Source organism: Anomaloglossus baeobatrachus, chromosome 2, assembly GCF_048569485.1.
Source record: "Anomaloglossus baeobatrachus isolate aAnoBae1 chromosome 2, aAnoBae1.hap1, whole genome shotgun sequence".
Lineage (NCBI taxonomy): Eukaryota > Metazoa > Chordata > Amphibia > Anura > Aromobatidae > Anomaloglossus > Anomaloglossus baeobatrachus.
The window spans coordinates 699,031,841-699,049,457 of record NC_134354.1 but is presented as its reverse complement, the minus strand read 5'-3'; the positions used below and the strand labels follow the sequence as shown (position 1 = coordinate 699,049,457).

The 17,617-nt window shown below is 43.9% G+C and overlaps 1 protein-coding gene across 4 annotated transcripts in view; it reads right to left on the bottom strand.

Annotated features, from left to right (window-relative positions):
* ASIC1 (acid sensing ion channel subunit 1) overlaps window positions 1-17,617 on the bottom strand; it is a 460,355-nt gene that overhangs the window by 16,994 nt on the left and 425,744 nt on the right. For all 4 annotated transcript variants that reach the window (XM_075337256.1, XM_075337255.1, XM_075337254.1 and 1 more), the window contains 3 exons: window positions 7,195-7,286; window positions 234-313; window positions 38-142 (listed from right to left, as the gene is read on the bottom strand). In XM_075337256.1, coding sequence (XP_075193371.1) covers window positions 38-142; window positions 234-313; window positions 7,195-7,286 — 277 coding nt within the window. The remainder of the gene's footprint in view (window positions 1-37; window positions 143-233; window positions 314-7,194; window positions 7,287-17,617) is intronic.

Genomic DNA, 17,617 nt, shown 5'->3' with positions numbered 1-17,617 from the left:
GATTGTTATAATGTTATATATTTACTGTATAACTTACATGACGCTTTACATCGTCCATACTTAGAGTTGCTCCTTTGTCATTATTGTTACGTTTTGAATCTTTCCCACATTTTGCACCTCCACACAGCTTATATCTCAATACCTGAAAAAAAAATCACCATTAATCCTGCTTTTTTGACAGGACCTATTTACATGATGCAGTTTTAGGTTTCATTTAAGTTTCTTGCTCCTACCTCATACGCATAGTCGAAGAGTTCAAGTACTGTTAGGATACTTGCACCAATAAACAGGCCCATCTGTCCTCCAATGTCCCCTATAGGAAAAAAAATGATAGTGTTGTAATCATGTGAGAAAGCTCATTAAAGCTTGCCTTTGGAATTTAGGACTTATCTGTTATAGGAAAGACGTTTTGAAAATATACAATTTATCATTAGAAAATTAGATCATTTCACTCAGCATTACAAAGTTTTACCTTAATTTTATCAGAGTGAGCTCAAATTCTGGTGAGATTCTCATGTCTGGGAGCTGCTTGTCACACTGAAATGACCTGGGGCAGTTCAGCATACTCACCACTAGATGGCAGCAGAGTAGTCAGTGAGTAACTGTAATGCAGTTCCTAGATATGACTAGGGGTGTTACAGTGTATTACCACTAGATGGCAGCAGAGTAGTCAGAGAGCCGAGTCGTCAAAACAGTAAAAGCAAGTCAATGGACATAGGAGTAAACAAACAGAGTCAGAAGCAAGCCGGAGGTCAGAGCTGAACAGTATCGGAGAAAGCCGAAGAGAGAGACTGAAGCCAGTCAGGGGCGGGAGGGTAAGTCAGTACCGGGAAGTCCAAATAACAAGCAGGAGTGAGACAGATGGGACAGGGTCAGGAACGGATGAAGAGACACGGGTAAGGTGGGAGAGATTGGGTTACTCACACGAGCCAGCTACACATGCTACAATACATAGACTATCACTGGCACTCAACCGAAGCTGAAGCGCCAGGATATAGCGTGCAGGGAACCACAATGAAGCAGGAAGGATTAACCCTTGACATGACCAGGCCGGAGATGAGGAAAACAGCAGCAAATACCAGCCTGGATCATGACACTGCCTACTCTAAAGGGGTGGACTTATTCAACACAGTACCTTAAAGGGAACCTGTCATCAGAAATTTCGCCCAAAAGCTAAAAGATTCCCCCTCTGCAGCTCCTGGGCTGCATTCTAGGAAGGTCCCTGTTATTATTGTGCCCCATGTGAGACCAAAATAAAGCCTTTATAAAGTTCTACCTTTTTGTATGCAGCTTCTGTAAATGTGACACGGGGGCGGGCTTTCTGGCGTCCGTTATTCTGCCTCCTGGTCCTGTATGCCGCCCCCATCGCTCCTTTCCATATCTGATGCACCGCCCACTGCTCCAGCCATCCCCGCGCATGCCCAGTGCCAGTCTCACAGGACTGAGCAGTGTGACCGCTGGTGACGTGTGCGCAGGCAAGTGATTATGGGCGGGACTGTGATTGTTATCAGCAAGTACCCGGCCATAATCTCGTGAGCGCGCAAACCTCTCCAGCATTCACACTGAGCTCAGTGTAGATGCTAGACTGTATGGGCTGCTTCCAGGGATGACGTCCCTTTGTCATGTGATAGGGGCGTGTTCGAAATACTATCACATGACAAAGGGACGTCATCCCTGGAAGCAGCCCATACAGTCTAGCATCTACACTGAGCTCAGTGTGAATGCTGGAGAGGTTTGCGCGCTCACGAGATTATGGGCGGGTACTTGCTGATAACAGTCACAGTCCCGCCCATAATCACTTGCCTGCGCACACGTCACCAGCGGTCACACTGCTCAGTCCTGTGAGACTGGCACTGGGCATGCGCGGGGATGGCTGGAGCAGTGGGCGGTGCATCAGATATGGAAAGGAGCGATGGGAGCGGCATACAGGACCAGGAGGCAGAATAACGGACGGCAGAGAGCCCGCCCCCGTGACACATTTACAGAAGCTGCATACAAAAAGGTAGAACTTTATAAAGGCTTTATTTTGGTCTCACATGGGGCACAATAATAACAGGGACCTTCCTAGAATGCAGCCCAGGAGCTGCAGAGGGGGAATCTTTTAGCTTTTGGGCGAAATTTCTGATGACAGGTTCCCTTTAATGGCAAATTGGATTTGGCCTATTTTACTGTTTGGTCGAACTCTTTGAGCCTGTTTTACCATAAATTCACAAAAAGAAAATCACAAATATGTTGAGTTAATTCATTAATGCATCCCACTGGGAAGAGAATCAGCAAAACACAAATCAGACAATAAAAAAAATGTCACCACCTTCCAGGAACCTAAACTATACTGCACATTGAATTTTGTTATTTCTCAGGCCTGTAATAAGATGTATGTATATTTTCTCCTGCCTTTATAAAAGTGAAGGATTTATCTGCTTCTAAATGGTTAATGTGGAAGAGCAGAACAAAGCTGCATCTAACATGTTAATCTGCAAGAAGACATAGCAGATTGTGAATGGTTAATCTTGATCTGAGTCTCTTACTATATACATACTGTACACACACAGACAGCAAAAACCAAAGTGGCTGTTCCTAGTCTTCTACATCATACATAAAAATCCATATTACATTGCCACTTTATACCAAACATGAAGTACGAGACAGCAGTAAGAAAACAGTAAAGATTTCCCCTGTGTTTTCATGCTGCACACTCAAAGTCTCACTTCACACAGCAGTATATTTCCGCTAGGAGGCAGGAAGTCTCGCACATGTCAAAATATGAATAACAATAAATACAAAGGACACATAGTCACATAAAGTAAAAAAGGCCTTAGTAGGTGCTCTGATGCCTTACACGGAAATCATGACCCTGGAGATATGCAAGGCCCACTGGAATACATCCGTGGAGTGGTGGGTAGCCAGTGAATTGATCTAGCAAAGAAAAATTTTATATAGTTCTTCAAAACCAGAGAGGGCTGAGTCACAACATAACATGATGTCAGTGACGTGGTCAGGAGGATGCTGAGATCAATACCAAAAACTAAGTGTGAGATTCGACATGCAGATAGGAAGACAAAACAGTCCAAAGTCAGTAACTAGTAACAACAGCAGAATCAAGCATGCAGCAATTCAGTAAACAGCAGGATGCTGGGGTATATTAGGGTGTGGTTTGCCCAAGGATCATAGCAGAAAGCTAATTAAATCTGCTGATTATAGCTCACTGATTGGGTGTCAGCAAAACAAATGCTCAACTTGAGCCCACTTTCGTTGTCCTAACATCCACAGTGCAAGGCTGAGTTCACATGTCCTGTAATTATCCAGCAGAGATCCATTGGCAAAAAAGTTCAGATGTTAAATAACTTATATCTGCCAAATCCATTTTTTAACATGGAAGTCTATGGAAGACTGATCCATTAACGGATTGCTAATTGCATTTGTAAGGGATCAGTTTTTTCTTACAGAATCCTTTACAAATGGAAGATAAATAACAATCCATTAACAGATCTGTCCTCCATAGACTCCCATGTTAAAAAAAAACGGACAGACATTATTTTCCCAACGGATCTCTGCAGGATCCATTCTAATGGATTACAGGAAATGTGAACTCACCCTTAGGGTAGGATTCCACTTACGAGAGACTCAAGCGTATCTCGCATCGCATCACCCGGGACGGCCTGCCTCTTTCCCAACGGGAGCCTCTCAGCTGCATAGAAGCTGACCCGCTCCTGTCGGGAGAGAGGCAGGCCGTCCTGGGAGATGCGATGCGAGATACGCTCGAGTTTCTTGTAAGTGGAATCCTACCCTTAGTGTGATACTGCTTAACCCCTTACCAAGATCCACCGTATTTGTATGGCGCAAATCATTAGTGGATGTTCCTAACGGGCTCACAGGGTGAGCTTGCACCATACCCATCAGATAATGGTTGGGCCACATAGCCAGGACCTGCATTGGTGGAGCAGAGTGAAGCAACACCTGCAACTGTTAACCTGTTAAATGCGACTGTCATGCTGTGATAGGAGCATTAACAGGACAGTGGCATGGGGGCATGTCATCAAATGTGCCCAATGGTGCCCTCATGACTCGATTGGGGGGTGCCAATAGGTTGCTATGACAACCAGGGGTCTACCGAAGATGTCTGTGCCATATCATCAGAGAGCTGCTTTGACAGCCTGCCTGTAGCCGAGCTTAAAAGGGGACTGTGATTTTTACAATACACAGCAACACTGATATTGCTGTGTATAGTACAAGCGATCAGACAATCACAGGTTCAACTCACCTAAGGGGACTAATAAATACAATGAATTGTAAGAAAAAAAAAATTAAAAAATAACAAAAAAATAAAATCACTGGCTTTTTACACCATTAAACATGTGCGGTATCGCCACTTCCAGAGATGTCTGTTTTATTAAAATCTAAAATAATAATCCGATTGCTAAACCCTGTCAACAGGAAAAAAAAAATAAAAATGACAAAATTGCAGGGGTTTTGTTGCCGCAAATGCTAAAAGAAGTGAGCAAAATGTCATACATAACCCCAAATAGTATAAATAAACACGTTGCATCACCTCGCAAAAAGTAAGCCCTCACACAACCCTATAGATCGAAAAATGAAAATGTTACGGTCTGATGGGCATCGCTAGTCTTGATCTGGCGCCTTCTGTCTACTTGCAATCGCCGTCCTCATTCCATACTTTATGTGGATGATGGGTCCTACGTCATCCACACAGTGTCCCCAATCTCACTCCCGCACAGGCACATTTCTCCCTGCCCTGCTGAGGGCAGAGCAAAATGCTGTAATACACAGGACGGGGGAAAGGTCAAAGATCACCCGCACATGTACATTACAATACTTTGCTTTGCCCTTGGCAGGGCAGAGAGAAGTGTGTGTGTAGGAGGACAATAGAGGACAATAGAGGACATTGTATGTATGATGTAGGACACATCATCCAGAGTAGTATTAGTGTGCACTCAGCCAATAATATACTTTTTAGAGGTCCACAGTCCAAGTCATAAATCTAGAGCAATAACATTGCACTCTCTTTTTTTCTTGTTGAATGAGACAAAATAAGAAGTATCTTTTTCTTTGCAAAAAAGTGTACATTTTATTGGCAACAAAATAGAAGTGGACGTTTCAGCCTTATTGGGCCTTTGCCTTTACTTACTAGCAGTGTTATGGTATAAGGATCATCAATATGGCACAGCCACATCCTGGGAAGGAGGCGGTCAGACAGAGGCGTCCCTATCTTTAACCTTATACAAACGTTAACCCCCTGAGGAAGCACTCCAGCGAAACGCGTCGGGGCTTCCCTTCTTTTCTCACTGGACCTCTTATACGGCGGCTGCACTAGCACTTTAATATGGGTAAGCACTCGTTTCAATTTTTACACAGGATATGGACCTTGTTCCTTATATATGCCTTGTAGGGCTTTCTTTATATATTAACTTTTGTACTGTGTATCATTCTTGTCAATGTTGGGACTACCCTGATAATCATGTTGTTGTTTGAGGTTCTAGTTTGGGATATCTCTGATTTTTCTGCATTCCAGCTACTGTTACAATTTTATAATCCATGTTTATAACAGTGCCCCTATTTATATTATTATTGCTGTAATAATAAATATTTATATACATATTTGGGTGCATTATTCATGTTTCTTATTATGTATGGCCACATGAAACTCAGTTTCCTCCTTCTTTGCATTATTAGATTGAGTGGCCAGTTACATACTATTGAATTTCCATCTGTTGCCCCCCTTGATGATCCTGATACTATAAAACTGCTAGTAAGCATATATTACAATGAATGGCTAAAAAGACCATTATTTTGGAACTTTCTGCATATCATTTTGTTTCTGGATACTTCCCTTCACCTCTCAATCTTCTCTTCTGCCATGGAGCGACTGTGTTTGACAAAGGCCCAATAAGGCCGAAACGTCCACTTCTATTTTGTTGCGAATAAAATTTGCACTTTTTTTGCAAAGAAAAAGATACTTTTTATTTTGTCTCATTCAAGAAAAAAGAGAGTGCAGTGTTCTTGCTCTAGCTGTAGGACACATCATCGACATGGAGCAGAGAAAGAGGACAGCGATCATAAGAGTGGAGGCGCCGGACTGAGATTAGCGACGCCCATCGGACAGGACCACCCCAGAGGTGAGTATAATAAAAGGTCTTTTTTATGTTCTACAGAGCGGCCTGGGCTCTTATATACAGTAGTCTAGAATGCTGTATATAAGGGCTCATTGGTGGTGGCCGCAGCTTATATGGGGAAAAACCTGGTGACATCATCAAGAGGCATGGCTTACTTGGTGTGGCAGTGTGGTTATGCTTGAAATTGAAATGGCACAGCCAACGATGGTATATAATTAGACAAAAATGTATAAAGTTGAGCCAAATGTATCACTCAGTGTAAGTCACAAATGGCACATTTTCATATTGTCTAGTTTACACTGCCTAGATATTAGATAGATATTAGATAGATATTAGATGGGATTAGGAAAGCTGCTCCTTTATATAAAAGTAATAATAAAGTAAGAACACAAAAAGAGTAAAAAAATAAATTTCCTTTGGACATTTTACTCCAAATGACAATATAATGTCTATAACCTAACGAAAAAAAAGTTAGAATGACCTCAAATATAATGATCAAACTCTTCACATGTAAAGCCCAATGATAAAACTAGGGTAAGAAAAGTGGTAAAAAGGAAATAATTATATTTTTGAAAATACAAAAATTTCCTCAAATTGTCCTGTAATTCCAAGACCTGGGATGGGTCCAGCCCATCAATTAACATGCCTTAATTAAAATGTGGCATGTCTAGTTTACACTGCCTAGATATTAGATAGATATTAGACGGGATTAGGAAATCTGCTCCTTTGTATAAAAGTAATAATGAAGTAAGAACACAAAAAGAGTAAAAAAACAAATTTCCTTTGGACATTTTACTCCAAATGACAATATAATGTCTATAACCTAACGAAAAAAAGTTAGAATGACCTCAAATGTAATGATCAAACTCTTCCCATGTAAAGCCCAATGATAAAACTGGAAGCTTTTTAGTCTAAGATCAGAAGATTTTGTGAGATACCTTTGCTATTCCTTGTATAGGCTGATGTAAAACATAATGCTACACATTCCTAGGCAGCCACAGCCATAATGAATGTACACAAATGTGAAAATGAAAGCTCTGATTTGTGTAATGAAATATCTCACCAAGAAGTCCAGCCACCTCGTATGCTTTCTTTTGTTCTATGGTTTCATAATTCAATGCTTCAAAGAAAATATCCAGTACCAAAATGTTGTCCCTGTTAAATCAAGAAGGTAAAGAGATAAGACTATGTATACATATGTAACACATTTCTCAGTCAGGTCAAAGAGACTATAGCTTTTATGCAAACAGGGTTAAGAAAAGTGGTAAAAAGAAAGTAATTATATTTTTGAAAATACAAAAATTCCCTCAAATTGTCCTGTAATTCCAAGACCTGGGATGGGTCCAGCCCATCAATTAATATGCCTTAATTAAAATGTATAAAATTTATACGCCTTGTAAACTGTTATAGAGTTTATTTCAGAGCTATATTGAAATTCAAAGAGAATCAGTCACAGCAGGCTGCCTTTACATTATCTGAAAGTCTGTCTGCATGCCAGCCGGAAGCTTTACCGTCCAACTCGGATCTTCACAGCGTTGTGAAGAACAAAAAATTACTCCTAACCGAGATGACATAAGGACTCCTGGCTTTGAATACAATCTGACAATGAATACTGTATTCATGTCTTCATGTAATAATAAATACTACTGATGAAAAAATTACACAAAAAGTAACCTTTTCTTTAAGCTAAAGAAGATAGCTTGAGGCTCCCTTCTTTACATAGGTTTACCTCTGAAGTTTACACAGAGAAATCATTTTGTATATTGATACCAGGAAATACCATTCTGGCTATGTATCAGTACTTTGAAATCCTTGATGGTAGAATATGTAAATCTAGTTTTATCAAAACTAACACTTTAGATACATCATGCAAAGTTTGTGCTCCAGGTCCTTTACTAGAGGTTGTTAATGTAGAAACATATGCCACATTTCATCAGAAAAAAAAAATCCAACCACATGGCAACTGATGTGGTTACTTTTCGGAGATTCTATGTATAATTTCATGGATGGAGACATTTTGTTTACAGTTTTTGATAATTTGACAAGAAACTTTATACCACAAAGTATTACAGAAAAACATCTCCTTTCTAGATTTTTCAGACTCCTCTCCTCTTTCCATGCCCTACTGCACTGATCACTATCAATTAAAAATGTATCTTCAGAAACACTGTGACAGTTTACACAGGTATGCAAAATGTGGGTTTCAGAATTTGTTTTCAAATTCAATTACTGATTGTTACGTTTTCTTATACCTTGATTCTCAGGGAACTCCGGATAATGATCCAGATCCAGCAACTCGGGAAATAAAAAAAAACGAACAAAAGAAAATAAAAATGAAGCAAGCGCGTTATGCTTACCAGTCTCTGGCGTGGCTGTACCTGCTTCCAGGTCGCTCATTCTATTTCTGAGGCTGTTCATTATCGCTCATCCATATGCACTGCTTCCCTCGCTCACCAGCAGTCCTAACGTCTGTGACTGGTTGCAGTCAGATGAGCCCCCAGCCTGTGTGACAGCGTGTCTGGCTGCAACCAGTCACATTTGCTATTGATGTGTTCCTATCGTGGTGTAACACTAAATTTAAAGAAACAAACTGGTATGTGGTCCCCCATATTGTGATACCCAGTGCAGATGAAGCATATGGCTACAGGCTGCAGCCACCAGCCATAGGACGTGGGATCCCCCCCAATTTTGATGCCCAGCCATGATAAAGCCCAACAGCTGGTGGCTCATATTCTCAGGCTTATTGGCCCTCCCATGCCTAAAAATAGCATCTTGCAGCTGTTGAGGATTGTTGCATCATTAGATGCGACAATCCTTGAACTTTACCCATCTCATCAACATTGCCCTGGTGTGGTGGAAATCATGTTAATAAGAGGTTAATTACAGCTCACAGCTGCCATTAAGCCCTAGATTAGTAATGGGAGGCATCTATGAGACCTCCCTATTACTAATCTGTAAGTGAAAACATATAAACACAAACACCAAAAAAATCCATTGTTTGAAATAAAATACAAAAAAACTCACTCTCTTTCACAACTTTATTAACTCCAAAAATACTAAGGGCTGGCATAATCTACATGAGGTCCCATGACGATTCCAGCTCTGCTAGATTACTGAAGGAACAGCGCACGGGCATAGAACATGCCCACCTGCTGTGGGCTTCAGGCAGAGACTGAGTCACAGATCATGTGTTATGATGTGGTGTTAATGAAATTTTTTGCCAGGAGGTGTAGATTGGGTGCATGAATATGGTGTAAAAATTTCAGCACCAATTTTGCATGTCTTGGCAAAACACCCACAGTTTTCTGCTAGGTGATGCAGGTCTGTGAACTCAGTGACCTCACTGAGGTCACTAAATTTAATGAGGTTACCAGAGGTCAGTCAGGTTACCTGTGGTCACAGGTGGAGGACTGTTGGAACCTCCAGTTGTGACTGCAAATAAACTGAGTGATGTCACTGCTCATCGCTGCTGCTCAGTTTTTGCCTGAAGCCCACATGCGGTCCCTCTTATTTTGATACACAGCCAAGATTAGCGCATGACGGTGGCTGCAGCCTGTAGCGGTATGCTTTATCTGTGCTGGGTAACATAATATGGGGGGTACCTATGCTAATTTATTTATTTATTTTTACATCAATAGAGATGCACACAAAGTGCCTCTAATTGAAAGCAGTCAGATACGCTGTCACGCAGGGTGGGGGCGTGTCTGACTGGAACCAATCAGAGACATGGTGAGGGCTGGTGGCTAGGGGAAGCAGTGCATATGCATGAAGTATAATGAGTGGCCATGGAAGTAGTATGAATGCCCGGAAGCAGTGTACAGCCGCGCGGGATACTCAGTAAGTATAACGCGTCTGCTTTCCCCCTTTTTTTTCCTTTATTTTTTTAAATTACTGGACATGGATTGTTACCCGGAGTTCCCTTAGAACGGTGCTCCGGTACTTTTGAACCCATGTGGATCTGGACTTTTACAGTCTGGGTCTGCCTATCACTAAAAGCAACCAACCACGGTGCAGCCTTAGTTATTTATACTGTCGAGGTAAAATTAAAGATATGCTATGATTGGATGCCATGAACACCACCACACTGTTTGGCAGCTGGCTTCAGAAAATCTTCCCTGCCAACAGCAGCCAATCAAATCACAGGGTCCATTAATCTCCAACCAATCTAATGACACCAAAAATTATCCATGAAAGGTCATGCAAAGGAGTCAAAGTATTGTGCAAGAAAAAGCCTATGGAATCTGTCTTTGTGAAAAACTATATGTGATGGAATTTTTTTAAATATTTTTACAGATGTGATCATCACTGTTCACCAATGGGGCTCCCAATCTAATTCTCTATCAGTATGTTTTTGAAGTGTGGGGGGAAAGTGGAGTACCCGGAGGAAACCCAGGAAAACACAGGGAAACTATACAGACTCCTTGCAGATGTTCTCCTTGGTGGGATTTGAACCCAGGACCCCAGAGTTGCAAAGCAACAGTATTAACCATTGAGCCATCATGCTGAGTTCAGCAATCAAAAGTATATTAAAGGGGGCTTTACACGCTGCGACATCGCTAATGCGGAGTCGTTGGGGTCACGGAATTTGTGACGCACATCCGGCCGCATTAGCGATGTTGCTGCGTGTGACACCGCTTCTATTGGGCGGCCGCTCAGAGACGTCGCTGTGACGCCGCACAGACCGCCCCCTTAGAAAGGAGGTGGTTCGCCGGTCACAGCGACGTCGCCGGGCAGGTAAGTATGTGTGACGGGTCTGCGCGATGTTGTGCGGCACGGGCAGCGATTTGCCCGTGTCGCACAACAGATGGGGGCGGGTACCCACGCTAGTGATATCGGGACCGATATTGCAGCGTGTAAAGTAGCCTTAACATCACCTTTTACCTTTCAAACAATTTTACCCTTGCAGACCTGTGTTATTGTCGCGGGCGGAGAAGGGGACGCTGCGCTCACCCACTGCTCGGGTCCGGCTGCTGCTGCTGCTCGCTCGGTCGGTGGCTCGAGCGGTGGGCCGGATCCCGGGGACTCGAGCGGCACTCCTCGCCCGTGAGTGAAAGGGGGGTAGTTTGGTTTAGGGATATTGTCCGTGACGCCACCCACGGTTGTGGCGAGGTTGTGATACCACCGCTGCTCTGGACGGGGATCCCGGGAGCGATGACAGGGAGCAGCCTAGATGTTGTTTTCTCCCCTCCGTGGGTAGGGGGCCGGCCATCCCGGGGCCCGGCGAGGGAGGGATGGCAGGCGGGCCACGGGGCCTGGTGAGGTGCAGGGTCGCGGGAGCAGCGTGGTGCCCAGCCAGCAATCCACACGGAGCCTCCGGTCAAACAAACGGCCGGACGGACGGGTCCCACAGGCAGCTGCGGTGCCCCTCCCCCGACCCCAGGCCGGCAGTGCAAGTCCCCTCCTGCACCCTTGTGCATGCTCCTCCCGCGCTCAGGCCCCCAGCTGGCTCCCCGGTTCGGGACCGGCGGGCCACCGCCCAGCCCCGGCCACCCACGGCTCCACCAAGACTGTCCTCCCGGCTCACGCAGACGGCCACCACCGTCTGCCCGACCGGCCACACGAGGGCCCCAGGCTCCAACCCAGGCCCCAGTCCGCGTATGCCCCTCTCCTCCCCCGCCCGGACCCGTCTGAGCTGGTTTTTGCCTCAGGCCAGCTAGACTCCTCGGTGGGCGTGCCTATCTGCTTGACTCCGCCCACCTGGTGTGTCTGTCTGAACCCGAGGGAAGAAATCAGGTCTCACTGGGGATGATTGCTGTGAACTGCTGGGGGTGGGTGTGTGTGTGTGTGTGTTGTTAGCTGTGGCCCCTGGCTTGTCCAGGGCGCCACATTATGACCTTAACTGATGGATCAAATTTCATTTGCTCCTAAAAAATGGGGAGAAAGACACATGCACACTCAGGTGCTCGGCTTCAAGCAAGTATTTAGTATCACATCCCAGTGCTGGAGTCCCAGCAATACCACATACTGTATAATGTCATCCATACTATTTTTTCTGAATGCAGAAGATATACCATAGTGGAACCAAATTTCCTGTTTTCTTTGTGTGCTGTGTATGTCTATGGGAGATATCATACAGTTGCACACTGAACAAGCAAAAAATGTACAAGGGAAAATATGGCACTGCATTACTACAAAACCCTTTTCCCTTGTACATTTTTGGCTTTTTCAGTGTGCAACTGTATGCATTTACAGTTATGTTTTTTCAGTTAGCACCTGTTCACATTTGTTGGATGTGTGGGTCAGTTTTTTGATATTTCTATGGGAGATATCATGGCAGCTCTTTTTGGCCCTTGGACACAGTGACCAGGAATGTAGCTACACTACAAACAGAGGCACACCGCCAATGGTGGCAAACCATGCGGCCGCTATGAGGCCCATGTATCTGGTGGCCCAGTGCAAACGCCGTCACCAGGCCCCTGTCCTGTCATCACACTTTCAACTGTATCAGCATTGCAGATGACGATACAGTTGAAAGCAATGATGAAAGTGGGAGCGTTCTGCTCCCTCCATAATTCTCAGCACAGCGGACGCAATGACATCACTATTGCGCACAGATGAGATATGTAGTGCTGCAGAGCACAGAGACTGAAGCAGTTAGGGAAAGAGGAGAGGTGAGTATTTTTTAAAAAATCAGTGAGTGGACAGGTGGAGGACTATGGGGGTGCATTATTATATATGGAGGACTGTGGTGAATTATACTATTTAGAGGAACATAGAGGTGTATTATAATATACTGAGGACTATATGGGTGCAATATAATATATGGAGGACTATGGGGGTGTGCATTATAATATATGGGAGAGGGAGACTATGGGAAGTGCATTACAATATGTGAGAGACTATGGGGGGTGCATTTCAATACATGGAAGAATATGGGGTTCCAATTAGAACTTCTGCTATGGGGCCCCATGATTTCTATGTATGGTGTGGCAGCCTGATGTTTAACCCCTCTGATGGTAGGGGGTTTGTGTCCCGAGGCCCGTTGGATGGTGTGGTGCTTGGGTGCTGTAGGGAGTAGGAATTGGAGTTTTCAGTGTACTCACTCAGTCCAGAAAATAACAACAACGACAGCTTGTAAACCAGAATTCTGAGCACCACTGCAGCTTGTAGGAAGCACGCTTGGGTCCGTGCCCTTGGTGTTGCTGTTAGCCTGTGGCCCTGTCTTTGGCACCTCTGTCTCTGTTGGACCTGTGGGTATAAAACTCTTCGGGTCCCGCTCACCCGTATGGCTAATGGAGTGAGCTTGCTCTCAGGATTTCCTTGGACTGTATTGGGAAAGTCCTAACCCATCGGCGCGCTAGTACCCCGATTCTGGAGTGGGTTGGGGATGACACTTGAAGTCTTCACCCCCGTCAGGTAAATTACCGGAATGCGTGAAGCTACTATCCGGCCTGGGGTCCACATAGCCCGTCATGCCCTAGCCCCTGCCTGGTGATAGCTCAAGGCCGCCGGCTACCCTCCTTGGCTGTCCGTGCCTCCTGACACTATCCCCTGCGACCGGGGTTCCAGCTTCTACCAGGCCCAGCTTGTAGGGAGCACGCTTGGGTCAATGTCTGCCAACTAGTACACAGGAGCTCTCCTCCGTGACCTCTCCCTCTCAGAGAGTCACTTCTCCTCTACCTCTCCTTTCAACTTCCCAAGCTCAACTCGACTGTCACTTTCTTCACTTTCCTCTCACCAACCCCCCATGTGGGCGGCCCTATTCCCTTCAGGCCCCCCAATGGTGTGTCTGGTGGGTAAAGTGTGAAGTGTTCCTAGGATTTCGATTGGCTAAGCTGTTAGTAACACCAAAGAACCAGGACCCGTAACCAAGGAGGGTGGATACTGTGCAGAAGGGCAGATTGCACAATACCCTGTGACGACCTGATAGGCCAGGGCGTCACATAGACTTGAATGAGTGCTTTGTTTCAGATGCTGAATCGGCATGAGAAAAAAAAGCGCTGGTGGACACTGCCCCATAGTATAACATTGGAGCGAGTGCTATCTAAACCATCTGATAGCCTTCGTCTGATTTATACATTGTGTTAACGAGCCCTTACTTTTAGGCTATGTGCCCATGGGTCAATGTACCCACTGATTTTTCCACAGGTTTGTCCACAGGTTTCCCGCAGCAGCTCAGGAATCCGCAGCTATCCATTGGTCCGGGTTCCGAGCATTTTTGTAGCGGTAAACTTGCAAGGCAAGTGCGGAAATACCCGCGGAAGTCCCGGCCTCTATCTCCATAGTGGAAGAGCGGGAATTCCGCAGATATTTCCACATGGATAATTGGCATGAAGTTACGTGCGGCTGCGGGAAATCTGCAGCATATTCCACAGCCGCACATACTGCAGCATTGAAACAGCACTCCCCAAATCCCATAGGGTAACATGGGGAGTGTCTGTACTTGCTTAATCCTGCAGATTTATCTGGAAAATAAAGATAAATTCGTGGGTTTTCCGCGGCAAAATCCGCGGCTACATTGTCCCGTGGGCACATAACCTTAAGTCCCCGTCAAACGCTACGATATATCTAACAATATATCGTCGGGGTCACGGAATGTTACGCACATCCGGCATTGTTAGAGATGTTGTAGCGTGTGACATCTCCGAACAACTGTTAACGGGCAAAAATACTCACCTTATCGTTGCTCGTTGAGACGTCACTCATTTTCATAATGTCGTTCCTCCTTCTGTGCGCTGGTTGTTCGTTGTTCCTGAGGCAGCACACATCGCTATGTGTGACACCCCGGGAACGACGAACACAGCTTACCTGCTGCCGCCGGCAATGCGGAAGGAAGGAGGTGGGCGGGATGTTACGTCCCGCTCATCTCCGCCTCTCTGCTTCTATTGGGCGGCCGCTGTGTGACGTCGCTGTGATGCCGAACGTCCCTCCCCCTTCAGGAGGAGGATGTTCGCTGCCCACAGCGACGTCGTTAAGGAGGTAAGTACGTGTGACGGGGTTAACGACATTGTGCGCCACGGGCAACTAATTGCCTGTGACGCACAAACGACGGGGGCGGGTGTGATCGCTCATGCGATCGCACGATATATGGTACCGTGTGACTTTAGTCTCCTGGACACATAAATCTACATTAAAATGATACCACAAAAACATCAATATATCATAAATCTGCAGACCACCCTGCTTATTTCAGTCACAACAGACATCATCCAAAGTAAAGAAGGGCGCCTGTCAACTACGAGCAAGCTCTAAGATGTATTTCAATTTATTTTTCAACCATCTGCAGGTGATTAGTTATCAGATCTGCAGAGCTACAAATGGTTCCAAGATCAGCCTCTGAGAACAACAGGGTGTCTGCAGAGGTAACAAACAAAACACACCTAAAGATCTTGATAAAACCTGCCGCTGACTTTCAATTTATTTACAGAAAAAATATTTGCTGTGTCAGGTATATGAACAGCCACTAAATGCAAAGAACATAAATGTCCTAATTGCTTGAAAATTACTCATGTAACCAAAACCACCATCCAAAGCACCAAAGATATAAAACAAATAAAAATAATATGCATTTCTGACATCACAAACCCCTGTGGGGGAGATTTCTTAAAAGGTTTGGGTCCATTTTCTGTGAAAAAAATGTAGGAAAGTTTGGCGCACATCTTATTGTCCCCTAAAATTTTTTTTTTTACTTTTTCATTTATTATTTTATTTTACATTTTATGCAACCCTTGCCTCTTTTATAAAAAGTGGAGCTTTGTGAAAGGGTGCCGGGTCAACCATTTACACCTTTATATGAACTTAAGAAGGTGGCCCAGGTGATGTGGCGCTGCCGTGGAGATGAAACATATAGATCCACCAGAACAACAAAAAGCAGCTTTATTAAAAATTGTATTATTCTAATAAAGCGGCTTTTTTGTTGTTATGGTAGTTTTATATATTTTTTTAATCTCCATGGAAAAGCCACGTCACCTCTCTAGCGCAGTACAACACAATCACACCAGGAGGCTCTGTTTTACCTTGGCTCATTTTATAAGCTCTATATACTAACAATCACTATGCTCATATATCAATGTATTTTGTTCCTCCTTTTCCTTTCCTCCTACAAGGGAATTTTATCTCTATTTATATAAATCTTAATACAAACTGTTAGAAGACATAATTATCATCTAAACAGGAGTAATTTTTCTATATCAACAAATATTATAAAGATCTTTTAATATTTGCAGATTTAGAAAAATTACTCCTGTTTGTATGATGATACAATGTAGCATATAACTTGTCTTCTAACAATAACTGTAGGCACCATGCTTTTTTTTTAAAATTCATTTTGGAAAATTCATGGTACCTACAGTAAAGCATAGTGGTGTCACTGTCCTTATGTGGCGCTGCATGAGTGCTGCTGGTATTGGGAGCTACATTTCATTGATGGAATCATGAATTCACAGATGTACTGCTCTATATTGAAAGAAAAGATGCTACCATCGATTCCATACCCTTGGTATATGTATACTTTTCCAATATGATAATAATCCAATACACATCTGTTCCATTTCTGAAGAAGAACAGAAAGAAATTGATTCAGTTGTCAAGTGTCACCTGATCTGAACCCAACTGAACAACCTATACGGAATTCTGAAGAGACCAGTTGTCGTCAGTCTCTCTACAACTTCAAGGCTCTAAAAGAGGCCATTCTTGAAGAATGAAAAAGATAGATGTTGAAGTACAGTATGTCACAAACTTGTTCATTGCATTCCCAGAAGACTTGGTGCAGTCCTTAAAAATCATGGAGCTCATACAAAGTACTAGATGCAGTAGTTTTTGATGTGGCGTAAATTCATTTTTGCATGAACTAATTTGAGTAAAACTGAAGATTTTGTAATTCAGGTTATATTATTTACCTTACTTCTATGTTAGGGGTTTAAAAAATGTTCTATTAATCTCAGACTTGTCATCATTTTGGAAATATTTCTTGTGTTCAGTGAGCTATTGATTATAATTAGAAATGAACGAACCCAAGGTTTGGTGTTCGGACCAAACACAGACTTTACACACAAAACAGAGTGTGGGATCGGAGTTCCCGTGTATGCAAACCACTTGTACAAACATCACTGTGCTCGGGTACGCTTGGTGCTCAGCCTAGTGCAAGTCGCTTGCAGTGTGTGAACGGCTCACACTGGGGGTAACAACAGCATGATCGGATGTAGTGTGCACCAAACACAAAAAAAGGAAATCCCTTGCCCACCTGCCCCTGGAAGTGATCTGTTTATGGCTGGCTGCATATGGGCGGAGACCCGGACTGCCCAATTAGTGACTTCCATTGGAGTTCAGGTCAAGCCTGGGTCCCAAACCGAACTTTATCTAAAGTTTTTAGTATTCTGGTTACAAGTAAGCTGAGCAGCACTCAATGTCAAGCGGCCGCTGCAAAAGCAAACAAGATTTTAGGGTGAGTGTGTAAAAGAGAGTTTAGATCCAGTGATACCAACGTATTGTTACCTCTCTATAAATCACTTTTAAGGCTACATCTAGAATATGGGATCCAGTTTTGG